General features: G+C 43.2%; 1 protein-coding gene across 1 annotated transcript in view; it reads left to right on the top strand.

The window, feature by feature from the left end:
• LOC124613719 (C-factor) overlaps positions 1-22,609 on the top strand; it is a 100,322-nt gene that overhangs the window by 52,478 nt on the left and 25,235 nt on the right. The window contains exon 3 of the mRNA XM_047142442.1: positions 12,325-12,515. Coding sequence (XP_046998398.1) covers positions 12,325-12,515 — 191 coding nt within the window. The remainder of the gene's footprint in view (positions 1-12,324; positions 12,516-22,609) is intronic.

Raw genomic sequence — 22,609 nt, 5'->3', positions numbered from 1 at the left:
CGTAGTGCAACTCCACCGAGGGCTGTCTGGAATAGGGTGGAGATAGCAATGTAAAAGCTGCGAGCTGTCGAAGACGATCTTGATATTGTTAGTGCGATTTGGGACTTCGTATATTCTTGACGACGTTTAGCACCTGTGCGGTCAATCACCCAATTTCAGAATTCATGTTGAGTAATCTTGCTAAATTCCCATAATATTGTCTTTTTATATTGATGAGTAATATGGATAGTCGTCATGTTCATGTGCCGTCTACAACGCAAATTTAATATTACTATCCTAGGAACTAACCTGCAATACGTTTTGTATTTCATAATCGGAACTATCTACATTAACCGTCATCAGAGCAATGTCAGGGAACAGAATGAGCAGTGCCTTGGTAGCTACTTGGGGACCTACTTGAGTCGCGTTCTAAGGAAAGGGCAGTTACTGGTTCACATTATAGCGAGAAGTACCGACTTTTCCTTTTCTCTGCAAACATCCAGAACTAAATTCAGTAACTAAATACTAAGAAGATATTTGCATTGTGCCACCTGAAAGATCAATAGATACAGATATAGATATAGATTTTTATATTTAAAGCCATTCTCGTTCTGCATTGGAATAAACATCATTCAGTATTTACTTGTTCTTGTTACGATTGTCATTGTCATTCTCTCACTCGCAAGAGTTTCCCACATGAAGAGTGGCTATGAAAGAAAGGATTACTGAATGTTACGTCATGCAGAATACACTCATTTACTTCGGCTCCTCGTGATCAACGCTACAGGCTGAGATACCTAAAGTTGACAGTGTGAGGACAGGCATGCTGGCACAACTCTGTAACTACACAGAGTTACCAGATAAAATGGTGCTGCGGAATCGAAAGTGTAATACGGACATTGCCACAGTAACAGAGAGCTGCTAATTTCAGACCATGACCGTGGATTACACTTCGGTCAGCTGCTGGTTAGAGTGTTGCAACTGTAAACGGAAGGCTTTGTTTGATAGTATTGTGCTGATGCTGTCTGATTAAATTATGCCATTGGATAAAAAGCGGTTTAGTTTTGAGACCTAACCCTCGAGGGGGGAAGTCACAGTGGTCTGCTTCAGGAATTCCAAGCAATAAAACTCAAAAACTAACGCAGGAAGGGTTCGAACAACTACTTTCATGCATAGACATGCATTTGGAATCTGTTCATCGTTACGGGATCAAACAAGAGGGTAACATTACTGAAACAGTGATCATGCTACTTAGTATATAATAGAGCATACAGATTTCAAGGAGGAAACGTATGGAGACGCAGACTTCCTCTTTATCCACATGTGCGGCATATCTTTCGTGTTCACGAAAGTAATATCCCGCTTTACCTCTTCTTACATCTAAATGAAATGAATGCCTTGAGGAATCGGATATTTGTTGACTGCGTCTCTTCTTGCTTCCATCCTTACCAACATATTTCTTCATTCTCGTGGTAATCATGACATTCTATATGTATGCTGCAAAAGATTGCAAGTGGACAAATTCGAGATCGAGGTGCAAAGCGTTTGTTATCTTAAGTTATATTCCATTCAAATAAGCTTCCGATGTATTTTTACTTCGTTTGTATTTTTAGATGATTATGAACATTACGGAAAATTATCTCACATGCTTTATGCTGAATGAGAAACATTGATCATCCGTTTTGCTTTCCCTGCGTTGAAATGATATAATGTCGGCGTCAACAGCCTTCTTCCACGCCGGAAGCTGAAACTTGTATCATTCTGGATTAATGATAACTGAATGTCTCAAATGTATACATAGCCCCCAAGGCGACGTCAGAAACCATCAGGGAAGAACGCCGCATAAAACCCAACGTGCGGGCGCGTCTCCACTCTGAAGAACCGTATCGGACAATTACGACAAGCATTTCGCTGAAGAACTGCCTCGTAAGAGGGCCGAGAATTGGCAGCATCGTAGAAAGTATCTGTCAACACTGTCATAGTGCATTTACTTCCGGGTGTAGGCCGGCATTACTTCGCTAAATTCACTTGACATTCGTTTTCCACATCGAAGACTCATACGACATAATCCACTGTTAGATGAAACACTAGAAAGTATATTTAATTTCTGGACTCCAAGAACGGCGTTCTTCACATAAGTAACACCTGTTTGTGTGTTTAAGGTTGCGTTTTGAGGCTCAGGCAACATCGCAGTGACTGTAGTCCGCCTGTTGCCTGTTTCCTTGTGTGTTGTGGTGCTCGTACTATATGACATAGAAGTTCCAATCTCGGTGGGAGCTGCTGAATGCAACCTTTTATTTTCCATTTTAATTAATGAAGTTGCAAACTGCTAGTAAAAATTCCTTATACGAAATCTGAAGAATGCCTTTACACATCAATATTCGTCTGATTTCGACTTAGTAAATTATGTTAATATCATGGATGTCTCCTTTGCAAATGCCAAGGTCCTTCACTGTAAATTAGATCCTGAAAAGGTTCAAACTTACTGTCAACGATATAAATTTGAGCTTTGTTCGTCATATAGGTCTAACATGTCAGGAGGAACTCCAAATGTGCAGTGTTCCGCACTGCTTCAGAGCATGCATTGCAAGGTATTCACATAGTTTATCGCATAGACTTGCCATAAGGAATGAAACAAGAACTGTAATACACTTTACACCACAGACGCTCACTCTGGCTTGACGAAAACATCCGAACATTGACCAAAAGTTGCACAAATAATTGACTTTGAAAGGAAAAGAAACGAGGTATGAAGCATTTATAAATTCGTCGATTGTAGTGAGGTGGTTTAATTTCGTCCCAGTCTAGAAAATTAATTTCGGGCCATACTCAACTCTTGCCGATTAATGTAATATAATACCCACCTACTAATCACGGCGTCTGTCTCCGTTGCATTTGAGGATGAATGGAAATCGTAGAAATTTTCTGTGGAGCAACATTTAATAATAAAGTGTTTTAAATCATCAAAAGCGATGAGCGGTAGCAGGTGCTTTCGATACAGAACGGGGGAGTGCAGCGCTGCTCTGCCGCCACGGCCGCTGCCGGTAGCCAGCCAATGGATCCCGCAGCTTTGCCGCATACGACGTCCAGAGGAGGACAGTCTGCAGGAAATATGCCGCAAAATGGTTACTGGATAAAATTTTGATATTGGTGTGTCAGAAAGCGAAATAGATTGAATCTGCGCTACCATTACATTCATATCTTCAGCATTCAGACATAAGAGGCTATAAAAAAATTTTATGCCAGCGGCTCTCGATCCACTGACATTATGAACAGAAACAACGCACGCTACTGCTAGACCACAGATGTAATCAGCCTGTGGTTTCTCTATCATGGGACAAGTTTTCCTCCAGGAAGTGCCGCAGTCTACAGTGTTGCCAGATTGTGCAGATAACCGGACTTAGAGAATTAGCGAGGTGGCCAGTTTATTTATCCCATGCCGCGATCGGCGCGGACTTAGCCTCTGAAGCGGCCAGCCGCCGGTCGAGTTTTATGTCAAAGAGTGTACATATTAAACTTTGCACAGTATAAAATGTGTCTTACACTTACTGGTCTGGTCTTACGTTAAATCAGTAAGTGGCTCGAAACAGCATATGCAGACACTACGGGATGATGATGGCATTGAAACAGGGGATGACACGCGTAAAGCTGAAATACTAAACACCTTTTTCCAAAGCTGTTTCACAGAGGAAGACCGCACTGCAGTTCCTTCTCTAAATCCTCGCACAAACGAAAAAATGGCTGACATCGAAATAAGTGTCCAAGGAATAGAAAAGCAACTGGAATCACTCAATAGAGGAAAGTCCACTGGACCTGACGGGATACCAATTCGATTCTACACAGAGTACGCGAAAGAACTTGCCCCCCTTCTAACAGCCGTGTATCCCAAGTCTCTAGAGGAACGGAGGGTTCCAAATGATTGGAAAAGAGCACAGATAGTCCCAGTCTTCAAGAAGGGTCGTCGAGCAGATGCGCAAAACTATAGACCTATATCTCTTACGTCGATCTCTTGTAGAATTTTAGAACATGTTTTTTGCTCGCGTATCATGTCATTTCTGGAAACCCAGAATCTACTATGTAGGAATCAACATGGATTCCGGAAACAGCGATCGTGTGAGACCCAACTCGCCTTATTTGTTCATGAGACCCAGAAAATATTAGATACAGGCTCCCAGGTAGATGCTATTTTTCTTGACTTCCGGAATGCGTTCGATACAGTTCCGCACTGTCGCCTGATAAACAAAGTAAGAGCCTACGGAATATCAGACCAGCTGTGTGGCTGGATTGAAGAGTTTTTAGCAAACAGAACACAGCATGTTGTTATCAATGGAGAGACGTCTACAGACGTTAAAGTAACCTCTGGCGTGCCACAGGGGAGTGTTATGGGACCATTGCTTTTCACAATATATATAAATGACTTAGTAGATAGTGTCGGAAGTTCCATGCGGCTTTTCGCGGATGATGCTGTAGTATACAGAGAAGTTGCAGCATTAGAAAATTGTAGCGAAATGCAGGAAGATCTGCAGCGGATAGGCACTTGGTGCAGGGAGTGGCAACTGACCCTTAACATAGACAAATGTAATGTATTGCGAATACATAGAAAGAAGGATCCTTTATTGTATGATTATATGATAGCGGAACAAACACTGGTAGCAGTTACTTCTGTAAAATATCTGGGAGTATGCGTGCGGAACGATTTGAAGTGGAATGATCATATAAAATTAATTGTTGGTAAGGTGGGTACCAGGTTGAGATTCATTGGGAGAGTGCTTAGAAAATGTAGTCCATCAACAAAGGAGGTGGCTTACAAAACACTCGTTCGACCTATACTTGAGTATTGCTCATCAGTGTGGGATCCGTACCAGGTCGGGTTGACGGAAGAGATTGAGAAGATCCAAAGAAGAGCGGCGCGTTTCGTTACCGGGTTATTTGGTAACCGTGATAGCGTTACGGAGATGTTTAATAAACTCAAGTGGCAGACTCTGCAAGAGAGGCGCTCTGCATCGCGGTGTAACTTGCTCGCCAGGTTTCGAGAGGGTGCGTTTCTGGATGAGGTATCGAATATATTGCTTCCCCCTACTTATACCTCCCGAGGAGATCACGAATGTAAAATTAGAGAGATTAGAGCGCGCACGGAGGCTTTCAGACAGTCGTTCTTCCCGCGAACCATACACGACTGGAACAGGAAAGGGAGGTAATGACAGTGGCACGTAAAGTGCCCTCCGCCACACACCGTTGGGTGGCTTGCGGAGTATCAATGTAGATGTAGATGTAGATGTAGATTGGCTCACCCCACTTTTGCACATTCCATGATTCACTGATTCTTCTGGTGATTGGTTAAAATATTGCAACATTGCATAACTGTATGCTGGACCTGTAGCTGCTCAAGTTCACATGGATCTTGGCTCTGCACATCTTTAACAGTTCCACTGGCATCAAATTTACCACAAATATGGGCATTTGTCTGACATGTTGGTGGCCATGATCCAAACTTTTTCTACCACAGCAATTGTACTTAATGAATATTCTTATACTTCCAGTATTAGTTCAATATGACCTTGCGTTCCACAAATGACTACCTCATCTCAGGTATAGTCGCTGTTCAACTCTTTTTCGCTGTACCAGTATTGACTCGCTGTGCCATCCCCATCATCAACAAATGTGTGATGTAAATTGCCAATGTCACCTACCCATGCCTACCTATGACAAATTGAACAGCTAGGTACACTTCTGAATAACATTGGTAACTGTAAATATATATATTTTTTGTCAGTATGCTCTTTGGATCCCTCACCCGCTTTGTAAATATGTAGCAAATATTGCTGTTTCTCTAAATATTGTCTGTATAGAATGGATTACTGAAAACCAATTGCAATAATGTTGAGCCATTTGTTTAGTTAGGAAAATTAAATTAAAATATTTGTTTCAAAAATCATGTGTGCATCCCAAAAACATACTGCATTCATGAATGACAAAGTTGATCTGAACACCACAATACTTTCTTCCTAGACATGGTCCTATTAGATTTAGTATGTTATTGTAGTTACTCACTTTACCCTCTACACAACATGGATAAACAGTAAAGTCATAACCCACACTGCTGTTCTGGGATTCTCTCTCTCTCTCTCTCTCTCTCTCTCTCTCTCTCTCTCTCTCTCTCTCTCTCTCTCCCCCTCTCCCCCCCTCTCTCTCTCTCTCTCTCTCTCTCTCTCTCTCTCTCTCTCTCTCTCTCTCCATCTCCCCTTCCCTCTTTCCCTCCCTCCCTCCCTACCACTCCCATTGACTTGACTTCTCACACTATTGATCTGTAACGAACAATAAAGTCTCCTCACCGTCACCATTTCCTGACTAAAGAAATGGTTTAGTTCTCCCACCCCACAAGTCTCTGGGGAGCTACATTGTTTCCATACACAAAAAATTGTTGTCAGATGTAATTTACCTTAAGTTCTGGAAGACAATCCTAAGATATACCAGGAATAAGGCTCAGAACTATTTGTAATTATTCATAGTTCTACTAAGCCGCTTTATGAAGTTTATTTAAAATCATTTCTTACTCGAGTTGTGTTCTAAAATGTTAATTTACATAAAATTTACTTTATTATGTTATATTCAAAGCATCTGCAATGGTCTTTCAGGATACCAAAAATTCTCAAGACCTGTTTTTCTGTTTGTAATCAATATTCTATTGCCCTTTACAACATCCTCAGTCATTTGAAGTAAGTCCATCATTCCAGTATACACCTCTTTGGAGGAAGAGTCAGGCTTGTGGTGATACATAAATGTGCATTCAATTTGTTGTGACAGTGCCACGAGATTTAAAAGTGCCGCTACGTCAGTACGCGAACACGGCGATAGAGGCGCCCCGCAGTTCGGCCGAGCGCGGGAGTGCCACCTGGCTATGAACGGCGCCGGCCGCATGTCACGGCACGGCAGTCGAATGACAGATACGGAGTTAATAGCATGTAACCCGCCATTGTTTCTACTTTTGTGTATCCACGCAATTTATTAGTGATTAAAGGTTATAACACTTTTTGGCGATGAGGGCGGATATTTTTTTTCCTGCGTTGTGGAATTGTGTGTTCGTGTCGGGGCCGACATGGAACAGCTTATGCAAGCACTCATTGAACAACAAACACAGCTGACGGCTGCTATTCAGGCACAACAAACACAGCTGACGGCTGCTATTCAGGCATTGTTGATGTCGCTAATTCATCGACTGTCTTCCTCTTCTCCGCCTCCGTTCCCTCCTTACGACGAGGCCGCTGAAGACTGGGAGGATTATGAGAAGCGTTTGCGGCAACACTTCTTGGCTTTCGGCGTTGTCGATGCTCCTATGTGTAAGTCATTATTTCTATCTTGGATTTTCCCACAGATCTATCAGCTGCTATCTCAGTTAGCCCCTCTGTGGGAACCTGGCTCTTTGTCCTTCCAAGAAATGTGTGAATTATTGTCTAACTATTACCGAAAAAACACCCACGTCGTTGCTGCCCGCGTGGCGTTCTACTGGTGTAAACAGCCCCATCAATCTTACCGGGCTTGGGCGGCGGAACTACACGGTCTGAATCGGAAATGTCAGTTTGTCACGGACACTCATCATGAGTCTTATGCTGATTCAATGGTTCGGGACGCTATTCTACGGCTTGCTCCTGATAAAGAAGTTCGGCAACGTGCCTTACAACTGCCAAACCCGTCGTTGTCGGAAGTTCTCAGCATCGCTCAATCTTTTGAAGTGTCTCACGCTGCTGGTGCGCAAATAGACGCGTGGTGTGATGTGGGCGCTGTACAGACCACTTTCGACGCGGACAATTTGCCTGTTTCACAGGGGAACGACGATGTCGCGGCAGTTCACTCGCGTCAACAACGTCGCGTTGGGCCACCACGCTCGCAGTGAAAACAGCAACCACAGAAGCAGGTTCGTTCCGCACTTCCTTCTTGTCCACGTTGTTTCGTACAGCATGACAGGGCCGCGTGTCCAAAACGTTGGGCCACGTGTAATTCATGTAGGAAAAGAGGCCACATTGCTTCTGTGTGTCAGTCCCCTAAAGTTCCTGTCGACGAGGATGAGGTATCGGACATGGATGTTAACTGTGTGCTTTCTCAAACATATAAGTTGTTTGTTACTGTTCGTGTTCTGGATAAAGACATTCGCATGCAAGTGGACACTGGCTCTGCAGTAACTCTCATTAATTCTCGCACGTATTTGGAGTTGGGCTCCCCTCCCTTGTCTCCCGTTACGTGAAATCTGCGAACTTATAATAAGCAGAAAATTCCTATCGTTAGCCAGTTTGACGCTTCCACTGCCTACAAGTCTGTTGTTAGGCCCCTCACGTTTTATGTGGTGGATCATGCGGGCACGGAAAACCTGTTTGGTTATGACGCTTTCCAGTTGTTCGGGTTCTCCATTGATGATGATGTGCACCTCATATCTGAGGATATTCCGTATCAACAGCTGGATGGATTGTGTTCTGAATTCTCGTCCGTGTTCTCTCCTGGTCTGGGTCGGGCCAAGGATTTTGAAGCCCACATTACTCTTAAACCTACAGCTCGCCCTAAGTTTTTCCGGGCACGTCCTATTCCGATGGCGTTGCGTGCGCCTGTCAAGCCTGAGATAGACAGGTTAACAGCTTCAGGGATCCTCCTTCCTGTTATCTCCAGCGAATGGGCATCGCCAGTCGTGGTGGTTTCTAAACCAAACGGGAGTCTGCGATTGTGCGGTGATTTTAAAGCCACTGTCAATGCTCATGGCCTTGTTGACACTTATCCTCTTCCCCGTCCTCAGGAGTTATTTACCAAGCTCGCTGGGGGCCAGTTCTTTTCCAAACTTGACTTATTGGAGGCGTACCATCAGTTGCCGTTGGATGCGTCTTCCAAGGAATTTCTCGTCATCAACACTCCTTGTGGGTTGTATCAGTACCAGCGGTTACCATTTGGCGTCGCTAACGCGCCGGCCATTTTTCAGCGGTTTTTGGAACAGCTCATGGCCTCCGTTCCCGGCTGCATCAACTACGTGGATGACATTGTCACGGGCGCCTCCGCTGAGGAGCACCGTCGCAATTTGCGTTCACTGTTTCGGGTTCTGCATTCGGCTGGGTTGAAGTGCAATCTGGACAAGTCACAGTTCTTCCAACCCTCCATTGTTTATCTTGGTTTCCACTTGTCCCGTGAGGGTATACGTCCTCTACGACAGCACATTGTGGCCATTACCGCTCTACCCTGGCCGTCTACGGTCAAAGAACTTCAGGCATTTCTAGGCAAGATTGCTTATTATCACAAATTCATTCCCTCCACGGCGGCGGTGGCTCATCCTCTGCATCAGCTGTTACGCAAAAACGTTCCTTTCTGCTGGTCCGACGAGTGTGAGCAGGCTTTTGTCCGCCTGAAGGCTCATTTACAGTCGGCGCCTTGTCTTGCCACATTCCGTCCGGGTCAGCACTTGGTTCTAGCGACTGGCGCGTCACAGTATGCCCTAGGGGCTGTTCTCGCCCATCGGTATGAGGATGGATCGGAACGACCCATCGCCTACGCTTCCAAGACCCTCAACGATGCCCAACGGCGTTACTCTCAAATCGAAAAGGAGGCGCTCGCTATCATTTATGCTCTAAAAAAGTTCAGCGTTTTTTTGTATGGTTCTAAGTTTCACCTAATCACCGACCACAAGCCGCTGGTCTCTCTGTTCAGCCCCTCGGCGTCGCTTCCAGATAAGGCAGCTCACCGCCTGCAACGTTGGGCCTTATACTTGTCTCGTTTTCACTATGAGATTCACTATCGCCCCATGGCCCAGCACGCCAACACTGACACGTTGTCGCGTTTGCCGATGGGCCCCGACCCGGTTTTCAATCGAGATGAACTACTCTGTTTCCACATTGATGAGGAAGAACGTCATGCGGTCGAGGGTTTTCCACTTACAGGTTCGCAGGTCGCGTCGGCTACTGCGGGGGACCCAGTCCTGCGTCAGGTGATCGGTTTTGTTCAATGGGGTTGGCCGGACAGGACCAAGGCCCGGGCATCGGATCCCCTTCGCAACTACCATGCCTTGCGCCTTCGTCTGTCTGTTCGTGAGGGTGTTGTTCTTCTGGCCACGGATGGCGCATCTCGACGGGTCGTGGTGCCAGCCTCTCTTCGCAATGATGTTCTCAAACTATTGCATGAAGGCCATTGGGGGATTTCTCGGACTAAGTCCCTGGCCCGCAGGCACGTTTATTGGCCTGGTATTGATTCGGACATTGCCCACATGGTTTGCGTGTGGTCAGTGTGCTCAACACCTGGCTGCACCTCGTACTATGCCCTCTCCGTGGCCTGATCCGGTGCAGCCGTGGGAACGGGTGCACGCTGACTTTGCCGGCCCCTTCCTCGGCACTTATTGGCTACTGTTGATTGACACCTTCTCGAAGTTTCCGTTTGTTGTTCGATGTCCGTCGCCCACCACTGCGGCGACGACGCTGGCTTTGTCCAAAATCTTTGCGCTAGAAGGTCTTCCATCCACGATTGTCACGGACAATGGCCCTCAGTTCTCTTCACAGGCCTTCCGTGATTTTTGTACTGGACAAGGGATTCATCATGTTACAGCACCGCCCTTCCATCCGCAATTGAATGGGGAGGTCGAGCGCCTTGTCCACACTTTCAGAAGCCAGATGAAAAAATTCCTTAGTGATTTTTCCACAGATGACGCTCTGTTGCAATTTCTGAGTTCTTATCGCTTCACGCCTCTGGGTGATCGCAGCCCTGCTGAACTCTTGCATGGCCGCCAACCGCGCACTCTACTGCACCTGCTTCACCCTGTCAGGCCTTGTACTGTGTCCCCTAGTGCGGTAAAATACCCGGTGGGCGCCGACGTGTGGGCACGGGGATATGGATCTCACCCTAAATGGATTCCAGGGGTGGTCCAGGCTCTTCGCGGCCGCCGGCTTTGTGAAATAAGTACGGATGACGGCATGGTTGTTCGCCATTACAACCAGATGCGCCCACGAGTGGTGGCCACGCCGGTGCCACCGCCCCTTCTTTCGTCTCCACCAGCTCGAGAAGCCAGTCCTGTCGCTGCTGCCGATCTTCCGGGCATGTTGCTGCAGCCGACGTCGCTACCGCTTCCGAGTATGCCGGAACCGGCCCCAGTCGCGACGCCGCCTTCTCTGGGACCCATCTCGCTGGGGCACACCCCCAGGTCCACGACACCTATGGATGCCGCTCCGGAGTTTTGCCCCATCATCTCGTCCAGGAGGCGCGTTCCACGCGCAAGCTTCCGTCCTGGCCATTTTCGACCATACTCTCGTGTTTCTCCGCGGGATCTTCTTGGGGCCTCCCAAGAGGCCATGGATGTCTCCGCACTGTCCGTGTCTCCAAGGAAGTGAGTGTCTTTTTTTCAAGGGGGAAAAGTGTTGTGACAGTGCCACGAGATTTAAAAGTGCCGCTACGTCAGTACGCGAACACGGCAATAGAGGTGCTCCGCAGCTTGGCCGAGCGCGGGAGCGCCACCTGGCTATGAATGGCGCCGGCCGCATGTCATGGCACGGCAGTCGAATGACAGATACGGAGTTAATAGCATGTAACCCGCTATTGTTTCTACTTTTGTGTATCCACACAATTTATTAGTGATTAAAGGTTATAACACAATTATTATGTGATAATCAGTACTGATATGATTGTTGTTAGCATCATAATTTCATCAAAATTGCATATTATAAATTATGCTTTTAGGTTGTTACTGCAGATTTGTTCATTCCTGTCACTAGTCACAGACTTACTTGACCACTCCTATGTTCACCTCATCCTCTAGCTACATATTTTGAAATTACAGTTTCTAAATTTTTTTTAAGAATGTTATGTTGTTGAAATCTTTCATTTCTACATCTACCCAATATTCCACAAGCCACCTTACAATGTGTGGCATTCTTTCTTCTTATTTTTATTTCGTCATTGTGTTCTCCAGGTCCACTGATGATCTTTTTAATCTTAAATTTTTATTTCTCCTAGTAGTTACTGTCTGCTTCTTCTTTTCATTAATTGTTTCCCACTTCTTAATCAATGTGACTCCAAGCAGCCTCCAATAATTTATCAAGAGCTGCTTTGTTTTACTGTTTGCTGGAGTATGTAACTCGTTCTGACTGATATCAATGTTCAAATGATTTATCACTTTTTTGCTGCATCACCCAACTAACTAGATATTTCCCTATTGTCCTATTTCCTACTTACATCTAGATGAAGACTGTCTTGATTCTGAAAGCTAGAGATCCTGTTAAATATTTTATAACATTATCAACTGATCCCCATGTCATTTTGGTGAGTACAACTGGTTCAATTAGCTTTCATTTTGGATATATATAACTACTTATACTTTATCCTTTTTTCCAGATGTGAAGGATTTTAACAGCTATGGCGAATTCAGCAAATCTGTAGCAGATATTGTTGGCGAGGAAGGACTAAATGTCCTAATTAATAATGCTGGTGTATCATCAAAATTCACTAGGGTAAACCTAGTGAAATATGAACAGATGATGGAAAACTTTACAGTTAACACTGTGGCTCCTCTAATGCTAACAAAGGTATTAATAAAATCTTGAATAAGACTTTGTGTATGAATGTAGTGAAACTAAGCATTTAAATGTAATGTAAATATAAATACATTCATGATTAGTTATTGGGCTTGTTTTTACTAGCCAGATGCTTCCTATAAGACTGTGCAAGGAGTGAACTATGGCCGTGGGGCATGTGATCAGCATGTTGCCATTCCCTCCAGCTGTTATTGCCATTAGATGGCCTATTCAGATCTTTTCTGGAATTGTCACTTTTAAGAGACAATGGGTGTTTCTTTAACTCTCCACTGCCTAACTTATCTAATTCTCCTTGGCTATTAATTTAGCTGTTAATGGCATATTAAACAGTAACAAATAAAGGAAAAATGAGTTGTGGTCAAATGTTTAAAAAACCTCAGAGGTCTGAGGAAAAGTTGAGGATGATGTGAGAAGTACCAAGGAAGGAAGCAGGTGGCATTACCAAGGGAGGAAGCAGGTGACATGAGATGAAGTGAGAAAAATGGTGGTAAATGGTTATAAGGAGCCAAGAAGCCTTATAGTTGGTGACAGAAGGAAACAATGTTAGATGATCATTTCAATGTACCAGGAAGATACTGCGCAGAGGGAACTGACTACAGGTGAAACACAGCCACATTACGGTGATGACACTATGGGGAATAATTGAGGGATGCCAATCATAGCAGAAATAAAGAAAATAGAGGATGGGAGAGGGAAGAATTAAGAAGAAATAGTGGAAGAAATGAACAGAAGAAAGGTTAGGCAAAATAGTAAAGTAAAAGGCTGCTGAGCAGAGAGAGAGCAAGGAGGGGATCACAAGATATAAATTGATATAAAGAACTAAAACAAAAAGAAAGAATGTGATCAAATTAATGATAAAGCATATAAATAATCAGCAAAAACATGAGAGTCAGGGAATGGGCACTTTGGAGAAATAAGTTTCAGCTCTCCAATTTCAAAAAGATGATGCCTTTGGGTGGAGGTTAAAAAGGAGTGAAGGTTCAGATAGTTTAAGTAAAAACAGGTGTTGCACTTAACGGCACATTTCACTTATTACTGCCTCTGCATCAAGTTGAGGATGGGGTTCTACCACACCATAATATATAATAATAATAATAATAATAATAATAGGGTAAAACATAGAATAAAGTAACTGAAATAATTCTTTATTTTATGTGTTGTCCAAGAAAGCTCTCTCTGTCTGTAGTTCTGACAGCCTGACATAAGAATTGCAAGTGCTATGTACAATCTTCAGACCCAATGGCTGTAGTGGGATAATATCATGAGAACATGGAACAAGATTGATAACCATTAGGAGGCACAACAGTGCCACATTGCCCTCCTGCCCCCCCCCCTTCCCCCCACTTCCTAATATATATGCAAGGGGTCAGCAGATGAAAGGGGGACATTATCCACTGAGTAGGCATCACATCAGTGAGCCACAGAATTACACTTTTTTTACTCCATGGAATAATTCAATACATGAACATGTCAGGAACATATGAGGTAAGCTTTGAGAGTAGATTGGTGAACGCCAATTAAGTATAATGATTTATTAACACATGTGCAGTGGTTCATAGGTGTCACATTCAGTTGAAGCAGAATTAGAAGTTGGCAGTGGCAGAACATTGAGATAAGTATAGTAGGTAAACACATTTTTAAAAATCAAAATAAGAGACACAATTAAAATAGTTTGAAACTAGATAACATGAGCTGGGATGGTCAATAGAAGTATTTTTTTCATTGGTGGCAACAATAACCATTCTTTTGGCAAACAATGTTAATGCTACTTACCCGTAAAGTACCATTATACATCACAGTTTAAAATAAGTAATATGCTGACTATCTCAATTGATACTGGCTACACTACATCAACTGGATTTGTCACAACTGCCTTGGAAATATGATATTAAGATTGCCATTAATAAATCACTTCTGCTGCAACTCATTTTCTGTTGTCACCCAGAGGCAGTTCAAGATCCTTGCTGTCCTATAATGTGGTAAAAATGGCAGAGAAATTATGTTTAATATGGAGGTCTGTATTGGCACATACAAAATTAAATGCAGTTGTCATTATGTAACACTTAGCTTTCCACACAAATCACAGTAGAACCCATCAAACTTAGCAGTTAGCTGAACACCTAAGGTGCTAGTGAAAATGTATCATTATATAGGAGCAAGCTTTTCAGTGGCCTATGTGAGACTGATATGTAATTTATCTATGAAGAGGCTTTCTTACAAGGGTAATCCCAAAAGTAAGGTCTCCTATTTTTTATAAGTACATAGATCTATTTATTTCAACAATGGTTTACATCAGTTTACAGCTTGAACATTTAGCTATTTTTCGACATAATCGCCATTTCTGTTGATGCATTTTTGTAGGTGCTGTGACAGTTTTTGTATGCCCATGTCATAACAGCTCACCGCCATGCTGTTCAGAAAGTTATGAACCTCTTCTTTCACCTCGTCATTGGAGCTGAATCACTTTCTGGCCAAATGTTATTTTAACCTAGGGAACAGGTGATAGTCACTGGGTGCCAAGTCAGGACTGTAGGGTGGGTGGGTGATTATGTTCAACTGAAACTGTTGCAGGAGAGCAACGGTTTGCCGAGCGATGTGTGGGTGAGTGTTGTCATGGAGAATGTGTACGCCCTTGCTCAACATTCCTTTTCTCCAGTTCTGAATTGCCCATTTGAGTGTTTTCAGAGTCTCACAGTACCTGTCACCATTGTGGTCCTGGTGGGCATAAAGTTAACCAACAATATCCCTTTCCGATCCTAAAAAGCTGTTGTCGTGACCAGTTGCAAACTCTCTACAGCACTTACGAACATTTTTGACATCCATGCATGACTTGCCATACACTTCTGTCAATTGGCGATGGATTTCAATCAGCGCAGTACCCTTTGTGTTCAAAAACCGAATAACTGCACGCAATTCGCACTTGGTGGTAACATCTAACAAGAGCTCCGTTCTCAATGGCTGCCAAGCCAAGACTGAGCACATCAGTGTGGCATGCGCATGTTTACACACAGCGCATGAAGCACTCTTCATAACAGTGTGACCAACTTTCACACAAACAGAGTTCTGCACTTATAAAAAGATAGGAGATCTTACTTTTGGGATACCCTCGTACAAACTCCCATCTACTGCTCCTCATGCATTCTTCATGAGTCTTGAATTCCTAACAATATCATAAAACACAGAAAATTCTCTGTAACTGTAATGTCTGTGCATGGTTCAGCAACCACTCTGTGCCGTGGCAGTGCAATGCTGTATATCACAAGGAGTGAGGGTCTTAGCTTAACTGCCTGGAACATGAGGAAGCTACAAACCGCTATAAAAAGGCCCCCAAACATAAGTTGTGCTGTGTGCCAATGGGGTGGATGGCTGTTCAGACAGATCAGTGGGCAACCTTTGGGGCACCTGCTGCATCCCAGTTGTATAACGCTTACTCAGACATGTCAGGGTGGACCCTTATTTCCCTATCTTATTACGGGGCATCAGTGTTTCCTATAACAACCATAAACTCTCCCAGTGACTATTAGCAACCTTCCAGAATAAAGGCTCAAGGAGGCTAGTCATTCTGATGATCTGAATGAAATTAGGGTAAAGAGGTTCAACTCAAGAGTCAGTATGTCTTTCTTGTTAAAAGGATATAGGTGATATTTGGAAATGCTTATTCCTTTTATGTTCATTAGGATTTGGACAACTTTGCTGTTACCCTAAGCTATGAAAAATGGCCCTCAACTAGCACCCTGTTAGTTCTAACCAAGTGGACCTACTAAGTAAATTGGAAGAAGTGGGTGAATTTACATTCTTCACAAACATTGTTAAGGATATCCATTTGTTCCATGTAATTTAAATCTGAACTGCCTCTTGACTTCTCATTTCCAATCTGTTGCAAGGTTGCTTCTTCAACAACAAAGATTTTTATTAAGTATAACTTCTTTAGAGTTAAATCACAGAAAGTAATGGTTTCCAATTCTCCAAAAAATACACAAAACAGAAGATGTCTTGGCATGGATGCTGCATGGCCACTTCGGCACTATGAAAATTTGTTGAATAAGTTACACATCTATGTTGGAGAATGCCATTTGTAGGTTTTACTGGGAAACACTCAGAGACCAACCATGGTCTCAGCGCACCCATATGTCATTAGTTAGTTACTGAAAATACAATGGTTGATAGAACAGTGATTGACTATAGTCCAGTATTAGGCAGACTGGGAAATTTGCACACTAACCAAAGATCATCAGTATTTAACAACAAAGTCCACACCACAGCCCAGAAGAAAACCACATAGTGCAGGATCATCATCAATAGATACATCAGAGAGCCTGCTGTAAACTAAAGCTGGATGACAAATGAGAATGTGTCAGTCTGTGGGCAGCCCTTAAATCTGCTGTGGATACTTTGCCATGTTGAACTGGCACCAGCACACGTATCCTCCCGTGCCATGCCTACCGACTTTATTGAATGTATGCATAATTAAGTTGAGTGATCCAGTGATATGTCCAGTGGGATGACAATAATTTTCTCCTGTACATGGGTGGACACTACTACTACTACTACTACTACTACTACTACACTCTACTGAGTGATACTCATGCTAGATGGCTCCTACTTATCAGTATGTGTAAATTAATTGCTCTTGTTAGGTGTCAATTAAAATACTTCCAGAGCCAGTTCCATTTATTGCTGTATGTTATCCAGTAATTCTATTGTTAGTTTCTGATTCTCTCCTTCAGACCAATAATTCTCTTTAAATTGCTTCCCAAAATCTTTCTTGTTCCTTTGCATTAAAGAATCCTCATTCTCCAGCTTCAGCTTTTAGTTATCCTGTTAAAAATTTGATTCTCTTTTTATCCTTTGACATAGGTGGGAAAGCATCCTCATAAGTTACACTCTCTATCCTTCTAAATGATGAAAGATGATCATGATATTTAATATTTTTTTTATTAACAGTTAAGTTTCAGACAGCATTTTGTAGCAGAAATGCTTTATTATTATGACAGGTAATATGAGGCACATGGACTCAGCATGTCTGGAAGACTGGATGGTGAGTTTAGTGTCTCCACGTGCTGTGGCCTACTTGTTCTTAGATGTCACAGCCTGGAGTTGTCACAGCCATGGAAGAATGGTATACACAATAACAACAGTAGCAATGTAGAAGCAAAACAAAAAAATTAAACTGATATTCTGACATTCATTCTCTGGTGTTTGATCTGTCAAAACGTATTCGTGTTGTAAAGTGTAATGAGACAAAACATCATGTAATCAATCAAACAACTGTGATACGTATGTGTTACACATATCTGATGGGAGTTACCTTTCAAGGTACAGAGAAGCTTTAATATATTAGTATTAAAAGAACAAATTTTCTTTTTAGTATGTAGATTTAACAAAGATTAGAGCTCTCATGCAGCCTCTGGCAGTGAAGACACTGCAAAGGAAAGAAAGTGAAGTAGAACAAAAGCATGGTTATTTGGACTGATTGGCAGGTCTGAATTACAATTGACTCACAACATAGGCGACTTTGGAAGCTATATTATGTACCATTTATTGATCAACTAAATAGGCAGATACATTTCATTCTTCAAGTGTGGAAACTTATTTGACAACTGACTTACACTTACCTGGCAGAACTCTTCCCACCACTCATTCACATTTCCTGTTATAGTTCTGGATGATGGCAAATTAATTTCTTTAAATCCTCAATCTTTTTCGATTGTTCAAGTTTCTTCTTTAAATGAATGGGGCAAGTTCTGTAATCTCTATTAAAACAGTCCTTCCAGTACTTTTAACATGGGTCTGATAACCAATCTCTGCTACCTTTCTTGTTATTTCCTTTAAACTGCTCTCAGTACATTCTATTCTGTGTTCACATTCTACAGGTTCAATGCACTATCCCCACTTCCCTAGCCAGATTTTGTTGGAATGTTTATTTCAGTTTGGTAAACAAGGGACTGTTAATGTCCACATCATTCTTTGCAGTTTTGTATTCCTGCCCTGTTAATGTAAGCTCTGGGTATGTTTCAGTGATCACAGTATGGTGTGGCAGTGGTTTAACAGACTATGGGGATCTTGGCTTGACTGCCAGATCATGAGGATGGTAAAAACCTCTATATATATTATAAAAACTCAATTTCAAGGTGTGCTGCATGCCGACAAGATGCATTGCTGTTGTAGTGGAACAATCACTAGCGTGCAACCTCTGGGGAACCTGCCACACCTCAGTTGTGTAAGGCTTTCTTAGGCATTCTGGGGTTCTGTCTGAGTGGACCCTTATTTGCCAAGGTGCTTGTGGGACTGGAATGGAACTCTCAAAGTTTTGTTCTTCTCCTCCCACTGGAATGGTAGGCCACTAGCAGGTGCTAACACTCAATCAAATAAGAGGGCCCACATAGACAGCCCTCCAGATTCAGGGATTACACAGAATTTGTCCATGAATAGTAACAGAATGCATTCTGCAGGTCAGAATGTGTTTTTGATTGTGAAATGGAGTGAGGGCAGTTTTCAGAAGATTCCACATTTTTATATTCAAAAAGGTTTGGAAGACATCACAGCTACACTGAAATCCATCAAGCAATTGTGTAATGGTACACTCTTGGTTGAAACTGCTAGTTTCCAACAAGTGACAAATCTATTTAAAGCTAAATGTGTTGGGGAATATGTCACAGAAATGGAACTCCACAACACCTTGAGCTACATCTACATCTATGTGGATACTCTGCAAATCACATTTAAGTGCCTGGCAGAGAGTTCATCGATCCACCTTCACAATTCTCTATTATTCCAATCTCGTATAGCGCACAGAAAGAATTAACACCTTTATCTTTCTGTATGAACTCTGATTTCCCTTATTTTATGGTGGTGATCATTTCTCCCTATGTAGGTCGGTGTCAATAAAATATTTTTGCATTCGGAGGGGAAAGTTGGTGATTGGAATTTCATGAGAAGATTCCATTGCAACAAAAAATGCTTTTGTTTTAATGATGTTCACCCCAGATCCTGTATAATTTCAGTGACACTCTCTCCCATATTTCGCGATAATACCAAACCTGCTACCAACCGAGCGGGGTGGCGCAGTGGTTAGACACTGGACTCGCATTCGGGAGGACGACGGTTCAATCCCGCGTCCGGCCATCCTGATTTAGGTTTTCCGTGATTTCCCTAAATCGCTCCAGGCAAATGCCGGGATGGTTCCTTTCAAAGGGCACGGCCGACTTCCTTCCCCGTCCTTCCCTAATCCGATGAGACCGATGATCTCGCTGTCTGGTCTCCTTCCCCAGAACAACCAACCAACCAAACCTGCTACCCTTCTTTGATGTACTCTGTCAATCCTATCTGGTAAGGCTCCCATACTGCGCAGCAGTATTCTAAAAGAGGATGGACAAGTGTAGTGAAGGCACTCTTCTTAGTAGATCTGTTACATTTTCTAAGTCTCCTGCCAATAAAACGCAGTCTTTGGGTAGCCTTCCTCACAACATTTTCTATGTGTTCCTCTCAATTTAAATTGTGTGTAATTGTAATTCGTAGGTATTTAGTTGACTTTTCAGCCTTTAGATTTGACTGATTTATTGTGTGACCAAAGTTTAACATATTCCTTTTAGCACTCATTTGGATGACCTCACACTTTTCAGTATTCATGGTCAACTGCCAATTTTTGCACCATACAGATATCTTTTCTATATCATTTTGCAATTATTTTCTATCTTCTGATGACTTTATTAGTCAATAAACGATGATAAAAGCGTTATGTCACATAGAGATCTGGTAGATATTCCCAAGAAGGAACTGGAAGATGAGTGGGCGGGGTCAAGAAGGGATTGTCCATGTGCAAAATATATTGAAAAGGGTGGATGGGGACATAGTATTATCCAACCCCTTTATCCTAATCTTCAGTAGCACAAAACTCTCGGAGCATATCAAGGCAGGTTTTCTTAATGTACAGTCTATTTCGTCAAACCAATGCACTGTTTTTCAATGCCAGTGCTTTGGGCATACCATCTTAGGATGTAAGGGTGAAGCCACTTGGGGCAAATGAGGCAAGGTCGCCCGTGACAGAGTTGATTGCTCCTTGCCTCCAAAGAGTGTAAGTTGCACTGGGGATCATGCTGTCTGGAGTAGGGACTGCAGTATCTTCCTTGAAGAAAGGAAGATACAGGAAATTAAAACACTGAAAGGCATCCTGTATGGTGAGGCCAACAAGATGTATAAGACCATGCAACCTCCTACATTCACTACATCTTTAGCTTTGGCTCTTAAGAAGTCTATTTCAACAGTGAATGCATCTACACAAATGGAGAACGGAGATTGTCATCAGTATCACCCCCCCTCCCCCCCAGAGAAAGCCACAATTGCCACCACTGTGGAGCTCCCAGTACCTCCAGAGGCAGAGTCTTGCAAAAAATCCTAGCACTGCCACTTCTGCTGCTGCAGCAGTTCCCACAAAGCCCTCTCAGGCCAAGAAAACAGATGGGAAGCTTCCATCACAGGCGAAGACAGGCAGTAGACCATAAGACCATGTCAATGTCATTTGACATGATGGTTCTGCTGCCCTACTACAAAGACGATGGAATTCAATGTCAGCCCAGGGCAACCATCTTGCCCCAAGGCTGAACTTCCACCCATTGTGGGCTCCCCAACCTGGCGGAAATATGGGATAAAAGTGCAACCCCTCTGATAAATGGCTCCAATACTACGGTGGAACAAGAAGGGGTTCAGGACTCATGTAGATGAACTTAAACTCATGCCACAGGTACAACCCCTGTGCTTGTGTTTACAGGAAACACATTTCAAAGCCACTGTGCTACCTGGCTATACCCTCCATCAAACGGATGACCTGACTGGGGAAAGAACCAAGGTAGGTGCTGCTGAGTTTATCAATAACATACACCATTCTTTTGCTCTCTCCTTGGGTTCTGACCTACAAGCAATAGCCATTGGAGTTCATGTGGGTCACTTCTGACAGAATACACAGTGGTGGTCAGAATGTGTTTTTGATTGTAAAGTGGAAACAGGGCAATTTTCAGAAGGATTCACATTTTTATATTCATAAAGGTTTGGAAGGCATTGCAGATACACTGAAATCCACTGCTCCCTGTACTTACCTCCAAAGGATGCGATAGACTCTGAGTCTCTCACAGGCCTTATTGAACAGCTCCCCCACTCTTTCTCCTACTGCATGATTTCGGTGCTCTTAATGTATTATGCGGCTGAAACTAAACTTGCCCCAGGGGTCAAGTCTTCGAGAACACGATTTCTCAGGAGATGTGCATCCTCAACACAGACAGTCCCAATCATTTCTCAGATCTACCGAGTCGTCCTCAGCCATTGACCTCTTTTTCTGTTCTCCAGCCCTTGCAGACTCAGCACATTGTGAAGCAACTGATGACCATCATTCCAGTGACCATTTCCCACTGTGGATCCACCTGCTGGATGGAAGATTGCTTGAACAGAAGCCTCTGAAATGGATGATTACCAGGGCTAACTGGATGCTGTTGAGCCAGCTGGCTATGTTTGAACACCGTGTCTAGGAATGAGTGGACTACATCACACATGTGATATATCATGCTGCTGACCTATTGATCCCAGAGCCCTCAGGTCATCTTAGGAATAGACCTGTACCTTGGTGGACAGATGTGTGGTGTTCAGCAATCTGGGACAGGCGTGCGGCTCTTTGATGTCTTAAATGCTGCTCAATAGCAGACAACCTCACAGCCTTCTGAGTTGTGAGAATCAAGGCTTGATGCATAATTGAGGAGAGCAAGAAAAAGGTCATGGCAAGCATTCCCAGACTTAATCAACTGTTCCATTGTTCTATAAAAGTATGGTAAGCCATCCTGCGGATTTCTGATACCATTGTTCTATAAACGTATGTTAAGCCATCCTGTGGATTTCAGATAAACACAGTCATTTTCCAATAGCAGCAGTGCTGAACAGGGGTGTCTCCAAATAATGCCCAGAGACATTACTCAAATGATTGCGGAGCGTTTGGCAGCAACTACAGCCAATGCCAACCAGGATCTGGCATTTCACTACTACTATGCGACTGCAGTGAGGGCGAAGTTGGACTTCGGATCAAATTCTGAGTCTTACAACTA

Source organism: Schistocerca americana, chromosome 1 (assembly GCF_021461395.2).
Source record: "Schistocerca americana isolate TAMUIC-IGC-003095 chromosome 1, iqSchAmer2.1, whole genome shotgun sequence".
NCBI classification, from domain to species: Eukaryota; Metazoa; Arthropoda; class Insecta; order Orthoptera; family Acrididae; genus Schistocerca; species Schistocerca americana.
Note: the sequence above shows the minus strand (reverse complement) of the source record. Positions and strands in the feature narration are given on the sequence as shown.